This window comes from Epithele typhae (genome assembly GCF_022376455.1).
Source record: "Epithele typhae strain CBS 203.58 chromosome Unknown BXZ73scaffold_144, whole genome shotgun sequence".
Taxonomy (NCBI): domain Eukaryota; kingdom Fungi; phylum Basidiomycota; class Agaricomycetes; order Polyporales; family Epitheliaceae; genus Epithele; species Epithele typhae.
The window spans coordinates 19,118-44,709 of NW_025954335.1; the positions used below are offsets into that span (position 1 = coordinate 19,118).

At 59.9% G+C, this 25,592-nt stretch overlaps 6 protein-coding genes across 6 annotated transcripts; all 6 read left to right on the forward strand.

Moving 5' to 3' along the window:
• Positions 1-2,356: 2,356 nt before the first annotated feature.
• BXZ73DRAFT_82911 (uncharacterized protein) lies at positions 2,357-3,590 on the forward strand (the record flags this gene model as incomplete). The annotated part of the gene is made up of 4 exons (XM_048023813.1): positions 2,357-2,515; positions 2,563-2,698; positions 2,750-3,022; positions 3,073-3,590. The coding sequence occupies 4 exons, from the start codon at positions 2,357-2,359 to the stop codon at positions 3,588-3,590; spliced, it is 1,086 nt and encodes a 361-aa protein (XP_047871317.1).
• Positions 3,591-6,642: 3,052 nt separating this feature from the next.
• On the forward strand, positions 6,643-7,913 carry BXZ73DRAFT_82912 (uncharacterized protein; the record flags this gene model as incomplete). Its single annotated transcript, XM_048023814.1, has 4 exons — positions 6,643-6,784; positions 6,855-6,877; positions 7,005-7,273; positions 7,472-7,913. 4 exons carry the CDS (start codon positions 6,643-6,645, stop codon positions 7,911-7,913), a joined length of 876 nt encoding a protein of 291 aa, XP_047871318.1.
• A 4,020-nt stretch (positions 7,914-11,933) lies between these two features.
• Positions 11,934-13,385, forward strand: BXZ73DRAFT_108160 (uncharacterized protein; the record flags this gene model as incomplete). The annotated part of the gene is made up of 3 exons (XM_048017091.1): positions 11,934-12,047; positions 12,095-12,218; positions 12,280-13,385. 3 exons carry the CDS (start codon positions 11,934-11,936, stop codon positions 13,383-13,385), a joined length of 1,344 nt encoding a protein of 447 aa, XP_047871319.1.
• Positions 13,386-14,463: 1,078 nt separating this feature from the next.
• Positions 14,464-15,701, forward strand: BXZ73DRAFT_82914 (uncharacterized protein; the record flags this gene model as incomplete). Its single annotated transcript, XM_048023815.1, has 3 exons — positions 14,464-14,559; positions 14,607-14,739; positions 14,800-15,701. 3 exons carry the CDS (start codon positions 14,464-14,466, stop codon positions 15,699-15,701), a joined length of 1,131 nt encoding a protein of 376 aa, XP_047871320.1.
• Positions 15,702-19,343: 3,642 nt separating this feature from the next.
• BXZ73DRAFT_82915 (uncharacterized protein) lies at positions 19,344-21,263 on the forward strand (the record flags this gene model as incomplete). The annotated part of the gene is made up of 5 exons (XM_048023816.1): positions 19,344-19,433; positions 19,479-19,611; positions 19,789-20,797; positions 20,898-20,985; positions 21,234-21,263. The coding sequence occupies 5 exons, from the start codon at positions 19,344-19,346 to the stop codon at positions 21,261-21,263; spliced, it is 1,350 nt and encodes a 449-aa protein (XP_047871321.1).
• A 1,303-nt stretch (positions 21,264-22,566) lies between these two features.
• On the forward strand, positions 22,567-23,736 carry BXZ73DRAFT_82916 (uncharacterized protein; the record flags this gene model as incomplete). Its single annotated transcript, XM_048023817.1, has 4 exons — positions 22,567-22,760; positions 22,826-23,164; positions 23,346-23,439; positions 23,470-23,736. The coding sequence occupies 4 exons, from the start codon at positions 22,567-22,569 to the stop codon at positions 23,734-23,736; spliced, it is 894 nt and encodes a 297-aa protein (XP_047871322.1).
• Between the last annotated feature and the right edge of the window lie 1,856 nt (positions 23,737-25,592).

Sequence of the window (25,592 nt, forward strand, 5' to 3'; positions counted from 1 at the left end):
CGCCAAACGTGTTATGGCCTGCCCCGCCTGTCTGGTTACGAGCTTCGGCGCACACCTGTAACGGACGCCCAGCATACGATCGCCCGCCACCCTACCTTTATATACTGTTCCCGCACCTACCGTCTCGCCACGCGATTGCCTCCTGGCTCTTCCCCATCGCCTCTCCTTCCCGTCTCCCCGCTACCGCGAGCCTCTCCGAGGTCAAGCGCGTCCTCTAATCCGATCCCGCCTTTCCGCTCGTCTCCGACTCGCCCGACCTCCGCGCTCCCGCGCTCCGCGACCGTAACACAGGGAGGGGGGTCTCTCCACACCGCGTGTTCAGGGGACAAGGTGGTAGACACGGGCAACGGTGTAGCGGCGTACAAAGACATGGTCGGATATGTGTGCAGAGGAGGGGCCACAGTGGCAGCCGAGAGCAGAGGGACGTGGGCCGAGGGCGTGTAGCTGAATAGAGATCGTGGCAAAAAGCCGGTCACAGAACAGCCAGAGCGCGCTGCGCCCAGCCACCTGATCCATGCGTGCTTAGATAGTACGAGGACACTTAAGCCATCTGTGATACAAAGCTGAAGTCACATGGACCACGGGACGGATGGTGATGGGACGCTAATGCCGGAGGGCGCACGAGACAGATGATGCTGTGAACCATCGAGCAGTGGACGAAGAGAGCCGTAGAGGCGAAAGGACGCCTGATAACGGACAGAGTGTCGGATAGGACGACGATGGTGGATGAGATGATAGAATGGATATCGTTCTAGGACGATACAGCGGCATGAACAACGTATTACGGAGATGTGGTGGATCGGTGATTGGTATTGTTTTTGCTTTCCTGGCACTTCTAATGGCGCTCCACTTCATTCAAACCTCCTGTAGTGCCTTTGTTTGGCGTGTATTCCCACTTTCCTTTCACCGATCGCGAAGCCCCTCGTGTGATCGGCGCTTTGCTTGCACACGGAAAAGCAGATGATACGTTCTGTCATTGTGAATTCTCTCTGTGCACACTGACGTCATATCGTGGTGCATTTCTGTCCCCGATCTAGACTCTGCAGGCGACTGTGCACGAGCCCTCAGTCCTGCAACGCCCAGGAGTCGCTCGCGGCCCTCGCGCGCGCTGGCTCGCGTTCGGCGCGTGGCCCAGATGTGCGCGGCCGTGCCTCCACCGCGACCGCTCATGGATGCGCGCGCGGGTGCGGCGGCGGCGTTCCGGAGGCCCCGGAGGCCACGCCTGTAGAGGAGACGTGGCGTGTGGACCGCGAGGTGGGCGAGTGCGAGCTCGAGCGTACACGAGCGTGCCTGCGAGTGCATGAGTCCTCCCGCACACTACTGCTAACGCCCAGCTGGAGTCGCTCATGCTGAAGGTGCGCCGCGACACCTCGCCCGCCGCCAACATCCAACGCTTCCGCGCCGATAACGCGATCAGGCTCATCGTGCACGGCGCCCGTGCTCGTGCTCATGGCCCTCGCGCTCTGGCGCGCGTTTTGTTACGGTCGCGGAGCGCGGGAGCGTGGAGGTCGGGCGAGTCGGAGACGAGCGGAAAGGCGGGATCGGATTAGAGGACGCGCTTGACCTCGGAGAGGCTCGCGGTAGCGGGGAGACGGGAAGGAGAGGCGATGGGGAAGAGCCAGGAGGCAATCGCGTGGCGAGACGGTAGGTGCGGGAACAGTATATAAAGGTAGGGTGGCGGGCGATCGTATGCTGGGCGTCCGTTACAGGTGTGCGCCGAAGCTCGTAACCAGACAGGCGGGGCAGGCCATAACAAGTCGCCCGCGCAGCGGCCCGGCACCAAGTCTGAGCCCATTCAGACGAGCGCGAAGAGCCGGCGCCTCTCCCCGCAGGCTGGCACATCGCGAGAGCGGCCACACGCCGGCAATTGACCAGTCCTCCAAGTGGACGCGCTGAGCACGCCGTACCTGTCCCCGCCGCCACGCGTCCTCCGGGAAGTGCGCGTGCGCGCTGCCACTCCCGCTGCTCAACCCTTCCGTGGAGTGGGCGGGGCTCTGATCAGCAAAAACTCGAGTCGCGCGGGCGATTCAAAGTCGCCAGCGCTAGGTTAGATTTTGTGTCGAAGGCCGACTCGTGCGGTGTGCAGCCACGGCGCGTGTTCATCCAGTGGGCAAAAATGATACCTCTCCCTCCCCCGACCCACGGGGCATCAGTGCATCCGCGTAGGCGAAGGTAGCGCCGGCAGTCAGAGCCGTCGCTCGCGCCGCGCCGCGCCTCGCTTTGTTTGGCCGCCGCACCTTGCTTTGTTTACACGACAACCTTGTCTGGCGCCTCCCTCGCCACTCTCTGCTCTCGACTGCTACCACGCTTTCCCCTCGCTATCCCTCGCCTCTACGCGTCCCCACACGCCCCCGCCATGTCCTCAGCCCCGCAAGCGCCGGCTCCGCCGGCTCCCGGTATCCCGCCGCCGCTCCTTCCTCCGGCGCCCCTGCCAGTTCCCGAAGAGCTCGAATATACCGAGAAGTTCCTACCGGCGCCGCCCCCCGGCCCCAATCTCTGGGTTGTTATGGGCGATGTAAGTCTCATGCCTCGCCTCACTAGCTCCCCGCTAACTGATCGCAGTGTGACATATGCAAGCAAGCCCGGAAGAAACCGTGCACGGAGGGACAGAACCCCGGGAGCTGCACCGCGTGCGAGGTTGGAAGGCGTGGCAAGCAGTGCACGGTTTACGGTTTCCGCGCCGACGGCGCGTTCATCGGTAAGTCTGGCCCCCCTCCTCCCGTAATCCCTGATTCAGTATTTTGTTCAGTACCGGAGGTCGGCTTCGTAGGATGGCTCGAGAAAAACCGACTCGAGATCATCGCCGACCTCCCTGTGCATACACAAATCGTCGCGCAGGGCGTGGCCGACCTCGCGCTCACCTGGCTCACGCAAGATGAGCTCTACCCCGCACCAGGACACAACCCGGCCGTCGACCGGCCGTTCCCACATCTGCAATCGTACACGGCGTACACGAAGTGGGATCGACAGGGCGCCCGCAAGTTCGCCACCCAGGTCGTGTTCCGCAGGCGGCCACAAGAAGGTGCGAAAGTCTTCGGCAGCAAGCGCGAATGGTGGCTAGCATTGCCCAAGCCCGACAAGGAGCATGGGTGGGCAAGGACGTCTGGGTTCTCACGTACCGTGGTCTGCGCAAGTTTCCCCCTTCCGCTCCCGCCGCGCCTCCCGCCCCAACCACATCCACTCCCAAGAAGGGCAAGTCGCGCTCAACCTCCGGCAAGGACAAGTCGCGCACGACCGCCGGGAAGGGTGGCACTTCCCGCTCGCGGAGGCCTACCACGCAGAGCGCCTCCGCTGCTGGGCCCTCGAAGCCGCGAAAGCGGAACCAGGCTGCACGCTCCGAATCCGAGGACGAATCAATCCCCAGGAAGGCCACGCGGACGTCCGGATCGGTGCCGGACCCGCTCCCTGAGGTTCCCGCCATCCCTGTCTTCGACGCGGATAGGTTTACGGCCACACTCCGGCGCGTCCACGCCGAGGGCGACGGGGCCGCGTGGATTGAGGCCCATGGGTTCGTCAGTAACATCGCAGCCGATTTCAGCCACCTTGCTGACTTCATGGCCACCCACGTGCCGAAGAACACCAAGAAGTAGGGGTCGTAGGCGACGTGTAGGGTGGGCGCGCGCAGTCGCGGTTGCTCGCGTTGAGTTCCGGTGTGCGTCCCGGCGCGAGGTTCATGTGTACCCAGTTTACTTACATGGCAAGCCGTGTGTTTCTTTTTCCCGCTATTGATTGGCTTTTTTGGTGTTCAGTCGTGCAAGGGATTGAATCTGAAGGCTACTCATCAAAACACGAAGCAGGCACAGCTTTCACTGCGGGCACTCGGAACAGCAGTAGCCCGTCGGCAGGTGCGGATGCATCCGCGGTCTGTTCCATATCTTCTCGCGCTGCCATCCCCGCCGGCGCCTTTTCCTCCCTCTCCTCCTTCCGATCACCTCGCCCACGTTGCTTACCTCGCCCGTGTCTCGCCCACCTCGCCGCCTTTCCCGCATTTCCCGCCTCGCCCGTCACGCCGTCACCCGCCTCGCCGTTACTCACCTCGCTCTTGTGCTCCCTTCGCCTCGACTGCCACCACCTTCTCCCTCCTGGTCTCAAGATCCCCTCGCATGGCCTCCACGATGTGCTCTCGTCGCGGCCTCGCCACCCCTCATTATTTTTGGGACTGTGGAGAAGCCTGAAACGCGTGGACGACTCGGCGGACTTTTGGAAGGAGACAGAAGGATACACGGTATCGCAGCTAGCTGGGAGACATCCTACGTCGTCCTCTCGCGCGCATATGCCAACACCGCTGTCCTCTATGGACACGGACAGCCCCAGTGCACTAGGCGTCGGAGGCGCAGACGCGACCTTGTCAACCCCATCCGCGCTCCGGACGTACAATGTCCCTCTCCGACTCCTCTCCGACTTAGACCACAAAGACGCCTCCAAGTCCTCTTCCTCCCAACGGACCTGCACCACATCATCGCCCACGTCCGCGCGATGCGCACCGACGGCGCCCACTCGATGCGCCCGCACCGTTCTCTCGCCCGCCCGACGCGGGTCTCGGTGCCGACGCACGCGCTCTCCACACTCGCGCTCGGACAGGTATAATCTGTCTTCGTCCACCAGGACGGCACCCTCGGCGCGATGGGCACGACGCAAAAGAACCTGCCGTCTCGCCCATCTCGCCCACATCTCGCACCCATGTCACCACGTCACCCTCGTTCGCCCACGTCGCTGGCATCTTCCGCGCCGCCCACGTCTCCCCCCTCGCGCCGGCACCTCCCGCATCCCCCACCTAGCCCGTATCGCCCCTTGCCCACGTCACCTGCCTCGCCCGCCTCGCCTCACCCACCACGATCTTGCCCGTTTCCCCCTCACCCACATCGCCCTCGCCCTCAACCACATCGCACGCCTCGCGCCTGCATCGCACACCTTGCCTCGATTCCACTTCGTTTGCGTCGCCCACTTCACCTCCGTCTTGCCCCCATGTCGCCCGAGTTCACCCCCACGTCGCCTGTGTTCGCTCACATTTCGCCCCGTCCGCGTCACCCGTCTCGCCCGTCTCGCTTGCGTCACTACTCTGGTGAGTCCCCCGCTTCATCCTCTACGGTCTGCGCCTCGCCCACCGCCTCCCCAGGCCCCGGCCGCACCACCAACCCTATGCCCACAATGAGCATGTGTCAAAAGACGTGCACGAGGCAGTTGCCATTCCACCGGCATGGTCGTGTCGCAGCGTCGTTGCTGCCGTTGATGTGCATCCACCGCCGCTGGTACGTGCGCGCGTCCGTCAGACGGCGCCCGCGCGAGCTCCGCGCCCTCGCGCGTGGCACATCCTCGTCCCTCGTCCTTACGGAACGCCACACCGACCCCCTCGATCGTTCCGGCTTCATGTTTAGCTACCTATTCACACTTTTTTCTTCTCCTTTTCGTCCTCTCGTATCCCTCGTTCCGCAGCCTCCACGGTCAGCCACGCTCGTTGCCCCGCTCCGCCACTCGTTTCTCTTATTTTCCGGACACTTGCCATGACACCCAGATTTGTAGATACGTTTCGGGTGCTTATTTTGGTCGTAGTCACGCCCTCGCGCCGGCCGCATTTGCTTGGCATTTGCATGTATTTAGACTCGACTCGCACTGGTTTCTATTCAGTTCATTTCCCGCGCATTTCTGTGCGTGTGTTGTGTGCTCACTCCTCGACTTCGCCTCTACTCGACCTCGTATCGTCTCATATCGTCTTCATCATTCATCTTCATCGTACACGCCGCCTATCGACTATCGCCCTCGCCCGTCGCCCATCGTTCATCGGCTTCGTAGCGCCCGTCCGCGCCCCCCGTCCGCGTCTAGCGTCTCTCTGCTTCTCTTCCTCTCTTCTCCTCCGCGTTCGCACATTCCGTCCCCTTCCTCCTCCGCGACACCCTCGGACGTTCTATCCCCTGGTGTTCGTTCACTCGCCCAACGTCCCGCGTCTCACGCCTACACGGACTCGACCTCGGCCCTTGTCGACTCTTACCCGAGTTGGCATCACATCACCGTATCGCACATCTCACCGCGAATTCTTGCTAGAATCGCCCGCGCCACTCTCCCTGCGCTGCAGCCCTCGTTCGTGGTCTCCTCCTCGCTCCTTCCTGTTGTATTGCGCGTGATTTTTTGTCGCCCACAGTGCGCTACCACTACAGTGATGATTCGCCAGGTGCATCTGTTCACGACGGGCAACGGCCCAGCTTCGGAGCCCGAAAATGCGTAGAAAAAGCCTGTCAAAGGTGTCTTTTCTGCAGCCTTTTGTGCGCGTGTGAAAACGGCACTAAAATGGGCAATTTCTCCGTGTGATTTACGGGGTTCCGAAAACGATCGATAAAGAGACCTTTGGTACCCATTCCAATAACGCGCGTTACCTATCATTCGTACTCACTTGTTTGTTACTCACATACTATACACGTTCTATTGCCTTTACAATGAATTCTATTGTCTTTGTTCTGAGCACAGTATTCTGTCGTGCCAAAACATTCGCCCAAAACGTCACCTTTCAGGATACTCTACGACACACACAAACTTGACATAAAAATTCGCCTTTCCCATCCTTTTTCTCCCCTGGAAAAATACCTGCCGGAAGGCTCCGAAGCTGAGCCGTTGCCCGTCGTGGTTGTGACAGCCTATCAGCAGGTGCGGATGCATCTGGTGCCGGCCGGCCCGGTCGCGCTCGACACCGCCTTCCCCAAGCGCGCTCGCGCACCCCCGGGTGCGACACTGTCCCGAGATGTCCGGACACCGGCGCCTCAGGCGCTGCCACCTGAGCTCGCTGTCTCCGACAGTGAGCTCGCCTCCCTATTTGTTTCACACCACATCTTTTATATGATTAGTGATAGAAATATATTTATTAGTAAACTACTACATAGGTGCACTAGTAAGTAATACCACGCCCCGCGACAACGCGGAGGCAGACGTAGAGGCGGGGACAACGCAGAGGAGGAGGAGGGCGACATGGGCGACGTGAACGCGGGAGACGCGGAGGCGGGCGACGCAAAGGCAAGCGAGGCGACGCGGAGGGCTCGCGGGGGGAGGTGAAGGGCCAAGACGAGGCGGAGCAGGTGGTGGGCAACGCGGGCAATGCGAAGGGGGAGGAGGCGCAGAGCAGCGAGGGCGGGCGATGCGAGCGGAAGGACGACGTGGGTGGGGGAGGTAACGTCGGTGGAGGACATGACGTGGGCTGGGACGACACTGAGGAGGGCCGCGTGGGCGGAGGAGGTGGGCGGAGGAGGGTGACGCGGAGGGCTCGCGGGAGGAGGCGGAGGCAGAGGAGGTCAGAGTGGGCGGAAGAGTGCGAGGAGGCGAGTGAGGCGGGCAGAGGCGGGCGATGAGGTGGGCGGCGCGCGCCGGGGTGGACGACGCGGGGGCGGACGGGCCGGAGGAGGTGGGCAACGCGGAGGAGGAGGACACGGAGGAGGGCGGACGCAGAGGCGTGGGGGAGCCTAGCGACGCGCGCGGATGCGGGCGGCAGGTACGCGGACGCGGGCGACATGGAGGTGGGTGATGACGCGGAGGTGGCCGACGCGCGTGGAGGAGGTGGGCCGCGGGTGAGGGAGGCGGAGGAGGGTGTGCGGGCGCAGGCACCTGAGGTGTGCAGACGGGCGGCGCGAAGGCGGGCAGAGAACAGCGCGGAGGTGGGCAACGGGGAGGAGGGCAGCGGCGAGGTGGGCCAGGCGGATGCGGAGATCGAGGTCAAGGCCGGCGGCAGGCCGGATGTACGAAGCCGGAGAGGAGAGGTGGGCGTTGGGAATGCAGGAGGGTGGAGCGGGGGACTCACCAAAACAAGGGCCGCGGTACATCGCCGCGGCCCCCTAATTCTAATCTCCATGCTGAGAACGTCCGGATGGACGTCCTCGTGCGGTGCGGATGCGGCCGGCAAGGTGGGAGAAGGACGGCATGGAGGTCGAGGTTGAGGAGGAGGGAGGAGGAGGAGGAGGAGGAGGGGAGTTGAACGGTGTCACCAGGTGACACCGGAGTCCAATAGCAGACGAAGGACGACTGTATAGTCGCTATCGTCTGCCTGGACGGTGGAGGCGGAGCAGGAGGAGGAAGAGGAGGCGGGGAGGAGAGCAAGGACGGCGGGAGGGACGTGTGGCGTGCATCACAGCCACGCGTCGATGCGCGCCACGCGTCCTTGCCGCCCACCGAGGCGCGTCTCCACGGGCGCGCATCACGGATCGCCAGATCCGTCCAGATGCATCCGTAGAGGACCCCCGACATCTCACCCAAATGCCTGACACGACGGGCAACAGTCTAGCTTCGGAGCTCGAAAATGCGTAGAAAAAGACTGTGAGAGATGACATTTCCAAGGGCACAAAAACAGGAGCTAAGGTGACCTTTTCTCCACCTTGTTCGACAATAACACAGGTTATCACTTGTAATTACTTCTTTGTTACTCGCATACTATGCACGTTCTATTGTCTTTGTTCTTAGTTACATCAAGAAAAGGTCACCTAAGCCTCCGTTTTTGTCCCCTTGGAAATGTCATCTCTCACAGTCTTTTTCTACGCGTTTTCGAGCTCCGAAGCTAGGCCGTTGCCCGTCGTGTGAGCCGAATCCGGACATTGATGGCGATTTCGCGGGCTCAATGCCTGTAGGCGCTTAGGCCTTGTCGGACATCTTCTCGGATTTCAGCCGGCCTATGCCTGAGCCATCATCCGACCATCAGTGTGGAGGCTCCCGGAGGCCTGATCCTCAACCCGGCCTGAAGGTCAGCCAGAGTGGGCTACGGATCTTCGAGCGTCTCTCCTGCCTGCCTTACATATGTGAGCCGCCGTGCGTACACCAAAAGCACTGCATTGACTGAACTGTTTATAATGATATTCTACTACCTGCAAGTAAATACAGCAAGCTGAAACCCAACCTCACTGGAGCCAGCATATGCCTTTGAGACGGCTTACTTCCAGGGATCGACGTACCAGGCGCCATTGGCAGCTTGACCGCGTGCCAGGTGCAGTCTGCATGCCACAGAGTTCGTTTGTTCCACTCCGGGTGAGAACGAGGATGAGAGGGCGTGGGAGGTGGTTCAAAAGTTGGCCGAGGACCCAGGAAGTGCGGGTAAATGGAGAAGAGTAGGAGGCAGGCTGGCGGGCAATGGTCTCTTGCCCTCTCTCGGTACAGGTGCGGGACTTGCTCTCCCAACTCGCTCACCCGCATGGTGGACTATCGGGTACCCATGGAGACCTGTGCATTCAAAGTGATGATGTGCTCACCCTCGGGGCCATCGACGACGGGCGAAGACCTCCCCCCCAAGTCCCAATGCCAATCCAACTCCCTCACCAGCCTCTTCACCCTCCCCGCTTGAGGCCTTCCGCAGTCCCCACGGCATCCAGCTGTCCATCAGGTCGTCGGTCCAGCAGATTTCGAGCACGCGCTCCGGGCGCGCGTACAATCACTATGTACCTGCCGCTGCGCACGCTGCTGACGCTCGCGCTCGCGACGCACTCTCGCGCGGAGCGGCTCAGCGCGACGTTAGTCGTCCACAGATATTGGCATGTTGCAGGCGTACATGTAGCGCAGTCACGAGCGCGGCGAGGGCGAACGTTGGCGAGAGCAGGGGTGACCGGTGAAGGGCCAACGTAGAGGAATCAGGGGAGGGGAGAAACGCATGGACGCACTGGGCGGAGCACAAGGGCGCTTAGACTACGGTCACCTCGAGTCTATGTCCCCAAATGTTCTCGTCAACGATCTACTGTATTTACAAGTTCCTACGAGTCTTCAATGTCTCTTCTACGCTTCTGAGATTCCCCGACGTTTCCTGGACGAAAATTCGCCTTCCGGAGGCCTGTTCGAGCGGAATCCGGACATTTTGAGGCCCTCCGGAGGCCTGTTCCGAAAATCCGACCAAATCAGGCTCCGGACGGCCGAGGCCTGTAGCCGTCCGACCAAAACAGGGTCACCAGGATGCCTGATCCCCCAGGACATTTTCGGCACTTTTGCGAAAATTGGGATCAGGCATCTGGGTGAGATGTCGGGGGTCCTATCCGTAGCTGCCGATAGGCTATCGCAACGGATGCACCAGGGAAATCACCTGTGCTCGCTACCAGGTTGTGCGCGCTTAGGTTGCTCCCGTCGCCGCGCCACCCACAGCCTCACGTCTTCATCCTCGCCCTCTCCCGCACCACCGACCTCGAACTCGCCCACGACGCCGCATCAACCCTCACCCTCATTCGCACCCTCGCGCAAGTTGCCCGCTGTTCTCTGCGTGCACCGCCTATCTCGCCCACACCCGCAATCTCCACACTGCTATGCACCATTGCCCTCCTCCTCCCCATCCTCCTTATCACCCACCTTCCCGGCAGCCACGGGAACAAACTCAACACGCTGAGAGCATCCACCCGGACGTTATCGGCACGGAGATTAGAATCTTGGATCCGCGGCGATCTACCACAGGCCCGCTCCCCTCTCGTGAGTCCTTTCCGCCCCTCTCGTGTTCTTGCCTTGCCCACCCCTACCAGAGCCCGAACCACGTCTGTGAAGTGCTCCCCGCCACGAGCACATCCAAACAAACATGCTGTGCGATCGATCGCGCGCGCCGCGGCGCGCCGTAGTTATTGCCATGTTGCCTACCTCCTTGGATGCGAATCCGTTTTCCAGAGTCTTGTGGCCTCCCTTTGCCTTGGTGAGTCCACTCTCAGGCCTTCTCCTCCGCCCTTTGCATCGAAAGTCATTCCCGCTCACAATCCGCTCCCTGCTACACTGCAAGTTACCCGATGGAGAAGAAACCCCCTCCGTGCTCATCCAGGACAACCACGCCTCTCCATCGATACCCTCGACTTCATCCTGTCCCCACCCATGGGCGCATCCTCGAGCAGGAGAGATCTTTTCGGTGTCTAGTACAGGAACACACCCCCACGAGTCTCCCCTGCGTGAGTTCCGTCGTGCGCCAGATCTCTCCCCGCGTTACATCCCTCTCCCTCTCCCTCTAAGAAAAACGACCGGACGCCGCCCACGCTCCGCCGAGGAGGCCTCCCACGCAAGTGCGATCGCGGAACATTCATATCTCGTGCGGCCCTCGCAACACGACCTCTGCAAGCCACGCTCGCTCGAGGCCTTCCGCCGTATCCACCTCGACGGGATCACGCCCCTTGACCGCGCGCTGAGTGACCTGCCTTCTCCCCACCGACCCCAAGGGCCCTCGCGCTCGCCCCTACGCGCCGCTGACTCCGCATTGTCGCCTTTCCAATGAAATTTCCCCCGCGCGCGCCCATGCTCATCAAGTTCGAGCGCGTCCCACCGCTCCCTGCGCTCGTCGTGTGCGCTGGCCCCTCCGACCGGCGTACGCACGTCACCCTCACCTATCTCGCCATTGTGATACTGCCGCGTCACCCACAGTCTCGCTCTTGCTCGTCTCGCTCTAGCCCGCCCCTCGCCCGTCTCGCCCTCACCCTCACCTACCCCGCACGCCCGCGTATCCACCTCGTCCGCATCGTTAGCGTCACCCCCGTCTCGCCCCCGCATCACCCACGTGTTACTTTCTGACGTCACCCTAGCACAATAGTATATTATTTATTCTTACGCTTTGCACATATATTTGCTTTACACTCGGCACACATATGACATGGAATAGGGCAGCCCGACGGCATGTGGCCTGCGTCCGCGCACCTAACCATGCCCATACGTCCTGTTCATAGCGCCGGGGTGCGCTCGTATAAACATACACACCCGTCGCGGGAAGCTGAACGAATGCCTGGGGCCCAGGATTGACCGAATCTCGCATGGCCTCCCGGTATTCGGGAGAAGCCATGTATTCACAGCCTTCCGATCGTGGCCCGATCTCGCTCATTGTGCCCTTTTGCTTGCACGCGTGTGGTTATGTTTGCCTCTCGCGCACCGCGATTGCTATCTCGCGATATCCATCACCGTCCTTCGCCTCCAACCCCTGCACTCCTCCCACTCACAATCACCCTTGCCCTCTCAATATCTCGTGAAACATGTCCGCAAACTTCCACGCGCCCGCCCTCGTTCCCATCCACTTCTACACCGATCTCGTGGAAGTGCTGCCGCCCCCGCCCTGCGGAGAGCCGATCTGGACCCTTGACCGCGAGGTAAGACTCTTCATCGTCTATCCTCGCGCCGGTCTTACATCTCTTAGTGCGACCAATGTGTGAAGAGCAAAAAGGGCCAGTGCCGTGACTCCGCCATCCCGGACCATTGTCGCCTCTGCATCCACCGGGACTGCATGATTTGGGGCTTACGCATCGATGGCGCGTTCATCGGTGAGTTCGCAGTTCTTCTCGCGGCGCGTCTTCCCCATTCCTTACTGCACTCGCTCGGCAGTCCCCAACGTGGGGTTTGTCGGCTGGTTCCAGAGCGACACCATCCAAATCCGCTCTGGCCTCCCGGACACCACGGACATCGTCGCCCAGGGCGCAGCCGACTTCGTCCTCACCTGGTTCAGGGACCAGGATTACACCCGTGTATTGGAGGCCTCCACACTCTTCAACTCCCCGTTCCCGAACATCCCCTCTTACAGGGTGCACGAAAAGTGGGACCGCGTGTCCGCGCGCAGGCTCGCCGCCGACGTCGTTTTCCGCGGGGTGACTTCTAAGGAACCCTTGGTCTTCGACAGCACACGTGACGAATGGATCAAGGGGCCATTCACTCGTGAAGATCACAACTGGACGGCTCTACTGGGGGATTCCTATCGTAGAGTACGCCTGAGTAATATCCCACCCCCTGCCGCACTTGCTGCCGCTGCCGCCATGGCCGCACCTCCCGCCGCGCCTCCTGCCGTGGCCGCGCCTCCCGCCGCTCCTCCCGCCGCGGCCGCTCCCACTCCCGCACCCGCTGTTGCTGCCGCCACCGCTCGCCCTCCCCCCGTCGTGAGTGGGCGCATGTCCACGTCCACACGCGCGTCCGCACGCGCCTCGACGTCCGCACGCGCCTCGACGTCCGCGCGCGCATCCACCTCCGCGTGTGCCTCCACCTCCTCCTTGGGCCCCGCGTCCCTCGCACCTCCATCTCGTAGGGGCAAGCGCAAACTCGACGACCGCGACGACCGCGACGACCGCGTCGACTCCCATTCCAGGAAGTCCGCTCGCTCGTCCAGGTCCGCCGATGATTGTGAATACACCCACCCTGCCCTCCCCGACCTGTCTTTCCTGCCAGGCCTCAACATGGAGGAGCTTGCCGCCTCCGCCCGCTACGTCCACGCTGCCGACGACGCCGTCCGCTGGACGCAGTTGCGGGGGATCACGAACATGCTGGCGTTCCACGCCTCAGGCCTCGCCACCACCGCGTCGAGACTGGCTAAGTGGGCGGAAGAGAACGCGCCCCCCTCGACCCGCGTCGACACGCCGACGTCGTCCGAAGAAAGCGACGAAGTGAACAACACGCCCGTCGATGAAGACAACAATGGCGACGACGAGTATATGGATGAGTAGTAGGTCTGCACCCATGGACAAGTCCGTCCTTCCGTCTATGTCTGTCGTCGTCCCGCCGCGCTCGTCCCGCTCGTTCCCGCGCCCTTGTCCGTTTCCCCGCTCCGGTCCCCCATTGTTTCTGCGCGCCCCTGCCCCGCATCTTCCACGCTCCGCTCGTCGTCGCTCGTCCCCGCCCCATGCCCATCCCCTTGTCCCCTCGCCTGCTCTGCGCCCCTTCATCGCTACTTGTCCCCATCCCTGCATTCGTCCCGGTCGGGCCCATACACGCCACGCATGGTGGTTGGCGTATTTCTTGCTGTACTTTTAAATGCTGTTGTTGAATAAGAACGCGCGGTCGCCCGCGCGTTGAACCACTCGTCTTAAGAACCGCGCCACACCCAACAAATGCGCGCGCGGACGTCCGCGCGGATATCCATAACCACGCATCAGACATGTTCCTTCGACGTGCGGACATCCGCCTGAAGAATATTGATACTGTAGCATTAGCATTGAAGCTTCGGACGTCCACATCACATTACAGTATTGTTCGACGCGCGGGCGTCCGCCCGTTCACCGTTGTTCATCGCGTGGGCGGCCACCTAGGGAATCTGACAGCGCGGGGCCCGCGCATTACAGCTAAATCCATAACGCTAGGCGTGTTCCAGAAAAAGTTCAGCACGGCCCGTCTAAGCGGAGACTGAATTTGGACGTGTCGAGGGGGGCCGATATCAGAATTGGGTCGCGACGCGCCCTCCTCACGCACGCCCATCTCCCTCACTCAACGTCGCCGCTTGGTTACGGCTGATGTCGACCCCCAGCCTCAGTCTCCGCCCGAATGTGCTATGCTGACTTTTTTTGAAACACGCCTAGCGTTATGGATTTAGCTGTAATCGAATCTCGCGTGACCTCCTGGGTTTTCACAGCCTTCCGATCGTGGACCGATCTCATGCTATGTATCGCTTTGCTTGCGCGCGTGTGGTTATGTTTGTACATCGCTTCCCCCGCGATTGCTATCTCGCGCTATCTATCGCCCTCCTCTGTGCAGGACCCCGCCCCCAAGTTCCTTCACCGACTCATCCTCCTCTCTATTTTCTTCCTCATGCCCATCGCTGTGCCCGACACCTTCGTCGATGAAGAGATCGAAGTACTGCCACCCCCACCCTGTGGAGACCCGATCTGGGTCTCAGACCGCGAGGTAAACCCCATCATTTGCTATCCTCGCACCGTGCTCACGTCTATCAGTGCGACGCCTGCATCAAGGACGACAACGTCACTTGCCGCAAGACCCAGGACATGGGGGGCCCTTGCCTCCAGTGCCGCGACTGCGACCGCGATTGCACGTTATGGGGCCTCCGCCATGACGGCGCGTTCATCGGTGTGCCCCTTTTCTCCTCTTCTCCCCGTCTACCCTCCCTCACCACACTTGCTACGGCAGTTCCGAACGCGGGATTTGTGGGATGGTTCGCGCATCCAACGATCCGCATTCGCGCTGACCTCCCGCCCATCTTGGATGCCGTCGCCCAGGGCGCCGCCGACTACACTCTCACCTGGCTCAGGGAGCTCGACTTCACCGTCATCCCCGAGGTCGAAGCACTCTTCAACTGCCATTTTCCCAACATCCCCTCTTACACGGTGTACGAAAAGTGGGACCGACGGGACGCGCGCGACCTCGCCGCCGCCGTCGTGTTCCGCGACCTTAGGCAAAAGGCCCGCGAAGATCTGCGGCCGTTGGTCCTCGGGAGCCTCCAGGAAGACTGGATCAAGCTGCCCCACGTGAAATACGACCACAACTGGTTGATCATACTGCCAGGCATGTCTTGGCGTAGTTATTGCTTGGACCCCATCCCTCCCGCCGCGCCTCCCGCCTCTCCTCCCGCCACGGCCGCTCCTCCTCCCGCACCCACTGTCCCTGCCACCGCCGTTCGCACTCCCCCCGTCGCAAGTGGGCGCATGTCACGCACCACATCTTCCCGCTCGGTCCCGCACCGTACGACGCACGATAAACGCCGGCCCAAGTCGACCTCCATGACCTCCGCGCGTGCGCCCGCATCTGTGCGCCCGTCGACCCGCGCGTCCAGGTCCGCACTCGTCTCTTCCGCTCTCCCGTCCACCTCTGCGCGCGTGTCTACGTCCACACGCCCGTCCCATTCCGCACGCATAGAAGACGCTGTCCGCTGGATGGGGTTCGAGGGGATCACTTACCTTCTGGCGTCCCACGCCTCAGGCCTTGCCACCGAGGTGGAGAAGCTGGCTAAGTGGGCGGACAAGAACGCGCCCGGCACGTCCCTCACCGACACGCCGACGTCCTCCGAAGAAGGCGACCACATGGACACTTAGGCCAACAATGCGCGAAACCACGACGACGAGGGTGACATGAGTCAGGAGTAGGTACACCTTTGTAAGCCCTCGTCTCTGCGCCCGCGTCAGCGTCCCTCCGTACGTCTCGGTATCTCCGCGCGCACATCTTCCTCGCCCGCTCGTCCCGCTCGTCCGCGCGCATGTGTCCGTCTTCCCACTCCCGTCCCCCCCTCGTCGCTGCGCTCCCCCGTCCCCGCATCTTCCCCGCCCGCTCGTCCCCGCGCGTCCCCCACGCGTACGTAGCAGTGTACGTATTAGAAATCCCATGATCATCCTTCATGGGATCTTTTGGCAGAGTGCTATTACCAAATCGGGTAGGCGTGGTGCACACCGCAGGCGTCTGGGGGGGTTCCTGCCCTCGGAGTCGAACCAGGGCACCTCTCGGAAGTTCACGCATAAAGATCAGCCCAGCGTAGACCGCTGGGCTACTTTCAGTTGTTATGCTCTGTTAGAAGCGTTATTATATCGGCTGCTTTCATTGCCTTCCCAGACGGGCGGCAGCATTTTCGGAAAGCACCCCGGCGCCTGAGCCTCTCCCGTCCTTTTCGAAAGGTGCGGCAGCGCCCGCTTCTTTTCGAAAACCCGCACCCCTCCAGCTCCTGCGTGCTGTGCGTCCATCCCGCGCTTCATTGCTCCACGCACGCGAGCATGCCCGCGCGCGCATGAGGGCCAACCACCTCTGTCGCGCTACGCGTGCGCGCGCCCTTCACGCGCGCGTTTGCCCGGACCACTTCGCGCGCGCGCCCTTCGGGGGGCACGGTGTCCCGTACTCCTGCCACGCGCGCCCTTCGCATCTAGACTCGTGCCGCTATCACTTGCCGCCTGGCGAAACACGCCACCTTCGCGCGGGGTGTGACCAGTGTGGTATTAGAAAAGGAAGGGGACAAGGCACGCTGCTGGTTTTTCGAAAAGCGGCCCAGGGGGCGGGACTTAGTGTCGACATTCCAGAAGATTGTGCCTCATAAATATATATCTAGGGCTGAGGTACAAGCACCCGTGGCGTAGTGGTCCGCGGCACGGTTCGGACGAGTCTCGGAGTTCGAGTCCCACCATGCGTGGCATTTTTAACGTGTCCTTTTGGGGCACGCGCCGAAGATCAGATAGACGCCCAATCGAGACGCGCTGCAATTGGCGGCTTCTAATTCGCCATTAGCACTCTACTTATTCAGCCCATGATGGGCCTTCATCGGATTTCTAAAAATCCTACTGCCGTCCCTCCCCCCACGCCCGTCTCCTTGTCCCCGCGCCCGTCTCCCCGCCCCCTCATCGCTGTGCGTCCCCACGCGCGCTCCCTCCCTGCTCCCGCATCAGTATCCCCACGCGCGCACCCATGCCGCGCATGAAAGTGGGCGCGTTTTTTTTGATGTACTTGTATACGTTGTTGCTCGATATGTCACGTAGTTCTGAAATTACAATCTTGTTTTTTCTTCCTCAACTCACTTGAACAACTGACTTCGCGCACTTACGCTCTGTGCGGCACCCAAACAATAGTATCGACTTCAATGTACCAAGACAGAAGGCATGATCTTCCTGAGGCTGAAGTGTGAGCTTCGCCAGCCACACTAGAACACCGAGGATGTTGCGTCGGAGACTAGGAGCGTAGACCCGTACGCCACTATGTGTCAACGGAGTCATGGACCTTGGTTGTAGCTGCCACGCGATCGTTGGAGGAGACGCACCAGCCGTCCATCACATGCCCGACGCTGCCCCGAGATGACTGGACGCCGCTGTCTGTGGCATTGAGCTCACCTCCATCAATATTTCACACCGCAATCGTAAGTGTCGACGCGGGGAGGGCGAGGCGGGCGGAGGCGGGCGATGCAGGCGGCGGGCAGCGCGAGACGCGCAGGGAAGCGGACGACGCGGAGGCGGGCGAAGCGAAGGGAGTGGGCAACGCGGAGGCGGAGGACGAAGAGGAGGAGGAGGGCAACTCTGGCGGACGCGGAGGCAGGGTAGGGCGACGTCGAGGGCTCGCAGGAGGTGGCGGGGGACCGGGAGGAGGCGGAGGTGGTTGTGCGCGACGCACAACTGCGACGCGGCGGAGACCGCGCGGAAGACCTGGAAGAGGCGGAGGGCGACACAGGTGGAGGCGGGCGACGCAGAGGAGGACAACGCGGAGGAGGACAACGCGGAGGAGGACAACGCGGAGGGGCGCGGCGCGGAGGACGGAGCGCGGTGTGGGGGAGGCGGGCGACGCGGGCGAGTGAGAGCGACGCGGGCGGAGACGGGCGAGGAGGCGGGTGCGGAGTAGGGCAACGCGGCGAGGCGAAGGCGGGCGCGAAGGAGGAGGGCGAAGAGGACGCGGGGCGGGCGCGGAGGAGCGCGGACGGTGAGGTGGGCGGAGGTGGGCGACACAGCAAGGCGAAGGCGGGCGACGCGGCGATGCGGGGGCGGAGGAGGCGGGTGTGAAGGCAGGGCGGTAGGTCGGATGGGTGAGGCAGGAAGCCTGGGGAGGAGGCCCGAACGGACTCACCGAAACTAGGGCCGCAGTACATATCCCCGGCCCCTATATTCTAATCTCCACGCTGAGGACGTCCGGATGGACGTCCTTGTGCGCTCTTGACATTGTGAGGGTGGCCGGCAAGGTGGGTGAAGGACGGCATGGAAGTTGAGGTGGAGGGCAGGAGGGGAAGTTAGAGTAGTGTCACAAAGTGACACTGTAGTCCAATAGAAGACGACAGTCGAGTCTCGACCGTATGGCCGCTATCGTCTGCCTGGGCAGAGCGAGGAGGAGGCGGAGGAGAGGAAGGACGGCGAAAGGGTCACAGCCACGCGACGATGCGCGCCACGCGTCCTTGCCGCCCACAGAGGCGCGTCTCTACCACGACGGGCAACGGCCCAGCTTCGGAGCCCAAAAACGCGTACAAAAAGCCTGTCAAAGGTGTCATTTTCGGCAGGTATTTTTCCAGGGGAGAAAAAGGGTGGGAAAGGCGAAATTTTATGTCAAGTTTGGTGTGTCGTAGAGTATCCTGAAAGGTGACGTTTTGGGTGAATTCTTCGGCCCGACAGAATACTGTGCTCAGAGCAAAGACAGTAGAATTCACATTAAAGGGCAATAGAACGTGTATAGTATGTGAGTAACAAACAAGTTAGTACGAGTGATAAGTAACGCGTGTTATTGAAACGTGCACCAAAGGTCTCTTTATCGATCCTTTTCGGCACCCCGTAAATCACACGGAGAAATTGCCCATTTTAGTGCCTTTTTCACACATGCACAAAAGGCTGCAGAAAAGACACCTTTGACAGGCTTTTTCTACGCCTTTTCGGGCTCCGAAGCTGGGCCGTTGCCCGTCGTGAATGGGACCGATCATTAAACCTTCTTACGTAGGCACATTCCGGCACGAGTTCAGAAGCCACCACGACCCCGTGACCCTGTGACCCCGTGACCCAAGTGTTTAAACGCACTCAGCGCTCAGCGCTCCCCGTCCAGCTTCCCATTCCGTTTCGCCTTGCCTCGCCTCGCTCTTTCCTCACAACCACCACTATCACCGCCCTCGACTATCCGCCCCGATCCCGTTCCCACCTCCTTCTTCTCTGCTATCCACACACGATGGCTTCCTCCGCGACCTCAACCTCCCCCGAACTCCCCACTCCGTGCTCTTGCCCGCTCGACGTCTCCCCATGAACGTCTCTGTAGGCATTACGACGGTGGAGAAGAGCAACCACCCGACGCCTCCCTGCGGGCGCATTCGTTGGACTTTGCAGTCCAAGGTAAGTCCGTCGCTCCCATGTCCCTTCGCTGCTCAGTCTCTACAGTGCGATAACTGTCTCGACAGCAAGATCAGTGGATGCTCGGGCAACGGCATCGGCGCGTGCAGACAATGCACGCGCACGTCCGCGGGGAACTCCTGCACCACCTACGGCATCCGCGGCGACTGTGCGCTCATTCGTAAGTCCTCTCCCGCGCTTCCCCCACCCCACCGGCTGAGCGCGACACATTCGGCAGTGCCGCATGTCGGCTTCGTCGGGTGCTTCCTGGATGTCGGGTTCCGCGTCATCGCGGACCTCCCCAAGACCACCGAGATCGTCGCCCAGGGCGCGATCGACTACATCCTCACATGACTAGCGGAAGAAGACTTCGAGATCGCGCCCGGCTGCAAGAGCCTCCTCTCGTCGCCCTTCCCCCACATCCGTTCCTACTCCGCATACGCGAAGTGGGACCGCAAGCATGCACGCACGCTGGCCGTCGCCGTCGTCTTTTACGCCGGCCCCGACGAAGAATACAAGACGATGCTCGGTTCCAAAAAGATATGGTGGGTTGCGATGCCCCGCCCACACGAACAACATGAATGGTTCCTCCGCATCCGCGAGGATCGTAAGTCGTACCGCACCATTCGAAAAGGCGTCAAAGTCTTGCACACCCCCACTCGTGCTCGCAAGTCCGCGTTTTCTTCCACGCCCACGCCCACGCCCACCCGCTCCTCCACCGCGACTGTGACCACGACCGCCGCGACCGGCTCCACCGCCGCGACCACCTCTCCACGCAAGCGCAAGCACGACAACAACGGCGGCGCCGGCGCCACGCGCCCCCCGCAAGACCCACAGGCTGTCCGCGATGCACCGCGGTGTCGTTACCGACGTCCCCGATCAGCCCGCCCCAGAGGACTCAGCGCTCCTGCTGTCCCTCCAGCATGCGCGTTCCGACGTGGGTGCCTCGGACGAGCCCAGCGCCACGAGTCTTACGCCCACCTCTCACGACAAGATTGGTACACCAGTACATGGTGGCAAGAGTCTGAACACGAAACCAGCTCTGTGGCCGACCAGGCTAAGGCCATGAATCCTGCCCACACCCTGGTCTGCTTCAAACCAGGCTGCCTCACACCACCTTGCGCGGGTGCAGACCATGCCCCCAACAGGATTCTGTCCGGTAAGACAAAGAACGTGACCGTGACAGGTACCATGGCAGTACCGTGTCCCAGGTCCTACTCGGGCACCGAATATCCGGCATTTCTTGTCGTGTCTGTGCTCGACCGCCTTCGCCAATTGCTCGGCGCCCATGAGGTCGGCGCCACGGGTGTGGTGCACGTCTCTACTCTAGACAGCCTGAGCCACTGGATTCACGATAACGTGGACCCGTAGGTGTTAGTTAGTTAGTCTTTGTTGGCTGATTTGGTTACTTCATGTAGTCACTTAGTTGGCCTCATCACTTGTATCAGTACTGCTAATGATATCTAGTCTTTTTGTGCGATATGGAGTGATAAGTTCACCTCTTAAGGTCCTTTACAGCACGAGTGCAGATGTCCGCACGTTCGAGCACTTAGTGGTGAGCCCCCTCTCTTGGTAACCTATGCTCTGCCCACATGCCGCCTCATCGCTCCTAACCTAACCTAATCTCGCATACATCAAGTGTCCAATGCGGACACCACGGCATGATGTCATATCGCGTGGCTGCCACATGATGTCCGCAGTTAAGCGTGCATTCATCGCCTTCCGATCATTGTGTTCTCTGTTTGTTGTTGTGTTGCTCCATTTGTTTGTACACATGTGACATTGTGTGCTCCGTGCTTCCAGGCAAACTCTAAATCGCACCAGGGCACCTAAGTGCTCATGTGACTTGTATTTGATGTCCGGAGTTTCCCGTTCCTATGCCCACATCAGATCATTGCTCAATCTCATTGTTCCTCTCATGAGGCTTGCACCCATCTGGCATTGTATGCTCATGGCTTCGAGGCAAACTACTTCTTCTGCACATATGCGCACACATCCACACATCCGCATGCACTTGCACAAAATGCACACACACCGTGCTGCACTCCCTCTGTTTGAAAGTGGGAGTGCATGTGACCTACACAGAAGGACTTCCATTCTTATACAGGGGCACATTAACACCTGCTCCACCTGTCTGTTTACAAGCTTTAGTGCACTCTTATGATTGTCACTCTATCGCACCACCTCCCACCACTTATATCTCTGGTGCACCAACTCCTGCCAATCTAACCTAGAGCTACTAGACTACTAATTGTTCATTGAGGAATGTGCAGAACTCATGCCTAAAGCCTAAAAGAATGTTGAATCCATAGCAAGTTCATAAGCTTTCACTCTCACTTCCTATCCAGTTGGTACCCTTTCAATAATCCTTACTACAGGTCTGTTGTTACTGTTTGTGTTGAACATTGGATATCGAACATAGGTACATTAGGACAGTTCTACGTACACATGGACATTGTGAGATAGTTCCCATAGTTCCACATGTCTATTCACTGTCTTGTAGTCCCTTATCTCGTTCTTCTACACTTCTCTCTTTGTTCCCTTGTTCTATTTTCGGACTCTCTTTGTCTTGAGCCAACAGCCCGTACAGCATCGTATCCATCTTCTGTCCGGTCTGACCTCTGCGCCACACATGTCCTCCATCATTCGCTTACGTATGCAGCTCCTGAACCAGATATAAGAAGGACTCTGGCTCGCACTGCTCTTCAGTCGTTCTATCACTGACTGAGGAGTAAGTACCTACACTCTTATGCACTCCTTACCACATGCTTACTCTATCTGTAGTAGCTCCTCTTCGTGTGTGCTACAGGTACTTATGCCCTCAATATAGTCATTCTATCACTAACTAAGGATCACTCTTCTTCGTATGTGCTACAGTCAGTCCCTGCCTTACTCAGAGTTCATCAGTTTAGCTTTTCTTTTCTGAGATCCCATTACACATTCAATAAGCCATATCAATCTATTCTCACTCACACTAACATTTGGTGTACTAAGAATGCCCTTTTTCACACCCAAAGGCTTACTGGAGGCTTTCTCAAACCCTATGTTGAGTGAGTGAGTAACAATGTGTTTTCAAACTGGGTGTTGTAAGCTGCTAAGAAAGGCCGATGAAGTGGATGGGGCGGGGCTGTGTGGCATGGAGGGGGTAGACGTGTCAATCGCGAAAGGGAGAGGAAGGAAAGGCGAGATCGAGCACCAGAAAGAGGAGAAGAGTACGCTGGCCGTGCACGCTCTTACGCAGAACACAACAAGCGAACAAGTGAGGCGGGCAAGACATCGGCGAGCGCAATGGAAAGGGGGTGACAAAGGCTATCAAGGCTCTAACTTGCAGTGTGTGCTAGTGCATTATTATGCATGAAAATATGTTTATTGTACACTACTACAGGAGGGGACAGGTGGAAGGAGGCAGAGGGCGGTGTGGAGGCGGGCAACACGGAGGTGGAGGAGGGCTCGTGGGAGGAGACGCAGGGCCGGGACGAGGCCGAGGAGGAAGTGGACGAGATGGGGAGGCGACACGGAGGCGGACGACGAGGACGCGGAGGAGGGCAGCACAGAGGCAGGCAACGCGCGGGCGGGCGGCACGAAGGAGGTGGCAAGTGGAGCGTGCGGCATGGACGGGCGGCACAGGGCGAGCAGCGCAGAGCGATGAGGGTGAGGCTCGCGGAGGGGCGCGGCTTGGCGGAGGCGGGTAACATGGAGAAGGGCGAGGAGGAGGCGAGCGAGGGACCGATGCAGTGGGTAGCGCGGAAGTGGATGACGCGGAGGCGGGGGAGAGGGAGGATACGAGAGACGCGGAGGGCGACGCGCGCAGAGGCAGGCGATGCGTGTGGACGCCGCGAAGGCGGAGGATGGGGACAGCGACGCGCGTAGATGCGGGCGACGGGGAGGGCGGCACGGACGGGTGATGTGGAGCAGGGTGACGCGGAGGTGGGTGACGCGCGCGGAGGGCGACATGGAGGTTAGGGAGACGGAGAAGAGTGTGCGGGCGCAGACAGGCGTGCAGGCGCGGGTGGGTAGCGCGAAGGCGGGCGGAGAGTAGCGCGTAGGCGAGCGCAGTGACGAGGTGGACGAGGCGGACGGGGAGGTCGAGGTCGGCGGCAGGCCGGATGGGCGAAGCAAGGTGGATGGGAGTGCAGAAGGTTGGAGTAGGGGACTCACCAAAGCAAGGGCCGCGGTACATCGCCACGGCCCCCAGATTCCAATATGCATCCTGAGGACGTCCTCATGCAGTGCAGATGTTGTGAGCGCAGCCGGGCAGATGGGTGAGATCGAGGTCGAGGTCGAGGTCGGAGTCGAGGGAGGGTAGTTGAACGGTGTCACCAGGTGACACCGGAGTCCAATAGTATACGAAGGACGACATCAGGAAAACCCCTACTTGCTAGTTAGAGAAAATTTTCTCTACTTAGTGCTTAATAGCACAAATAGTCTAATTATTGCGAACTAGAGTTGACCATCGCTATCACGTCTAACTAGCTGCAAATAGCTGCAAATTAGATCTTCAAGAGCTCTCAATTAGCTCTAAGGTAGATCTCAAGAAGCACTCAATTAGTGCCTAATATGTTCATACATTGCACTCAATAGATCACACATGTGTATAGGAGGAGCAAACAAATATATATTCATCGTGCTACAAGGTACATAGTGCCAACTACAATACACGACGGGCAACGGCCCAGCTTCGGAGCCCGAAAACGCGTAGAAAAAGCCTGTCAAAGGTGTCTTTTCTGCCGCCTTTTGTGCACGTGTGAAAAAGGCACTAAAATGGGCAATTTCTCCGGGGTGCTTTACGGGGTGCCGAAAAGGATCGGTAAAGAGACCTTTGGTGCCCATTTCAATAACACGCGTTACTTATCACTCGTACTTACTTGTTTGTTACTCACATACTATACACGTTCTATTGCCCTTTAATATGAATTCTATTGTCTTTGTTCTGAGCACAGTATTCTGTCGGGCCGAAGAATTCACCCAAAACGTCACCTTTCAGGATACTCTACGACACACACAAACTTGACATAAAAGTTCGCCTTTCCCACCCTTTTTCTCCCCTGGAAAAATACCTGCCGAAAATGACACCTTTGACAGGCTTTTTCTACGCGTTTTCGGGCTCCGAAGCTGGGCCGTTGCCCGTCGTGTTAGCGAGACTCTAACCGAGGTTTTGCCATGTGGCTTCCACGTGCGCCGGCCGGCCGAGCTTGCGCACGAGGCTGGCGCCTTCACGACGGGCAACGGCCGAGCTTCGGAGCCCGAAAACGAGTAGAAAATGCCTGTCAAAGGTGTCTTTTCTGCCGCCTTTTGTGCGCGTGTGAAAAAGGCACTAAAATGGGCAATTTTTCCGGGTGCTTTACGGGGTGCCGAAAAGGATCGATAAAGAGACCTTTGGTGCCCATTTCAATAATGCGCGTTACTTATCACTCGTACTAACTTGTTTGTTACTCGCATACTATACACGCTCTATTGCCTTTACTATGAATTCTATTGTCTGTCGGGCCGAAAAATTCGCCCAAAACGTCACCTTTCAGGATACTCTACGACACACACAAACTTGACATAAAAGTTCGCCTTTCCTGCCCTTTTTCTCCCCTGGAAAAATACCTGCCGAAAATGACACCTTTGACAGGCATTTTCTACGCGTTTTCGGGCTCCGAAGCTGGGCCGTTGCCCGTCGTGCTTTGTGTGGCCGAGCCTGCGAGGCCGGCGGCCGCCTCAGGTCGGGGTCTTTCGGCCGAGTTTACGAGGTCGATGCGCGGGGCGATGTGACTGGCCATTTTTCTGGCCGACTTTACCCTAATATCGACTGTCGTGCAGGAGCGTGAGTGGGGCCAGGTTCAAACGTTCAACGTCGAGCTTTGGAGCGGGTCACAGTGCGTAGCGTCCTCGCGCGCGCATCACCCGGCGCACGAAGTACATACAGCGCGAGCACCGCGCGCGCGGGGGTATATCTCTACATGCACTGCAGACTCCCCGCGCACGAGCCTCTAAAGGTGGAGAAACACTGGATAAACGCATTGTAATGGCCTCTGCCCCCAGAGCGAGGGTATGCCCACGCTCAAGTCCTAACAGAAGTCTAGACGCGAGCCCTCGCGCACGAGAAAAATGCACACGGGTATTCTGTGGTGCACGCAGAGATATCGCCACTCGCGCGCGGGGCTCGCGCTACACATC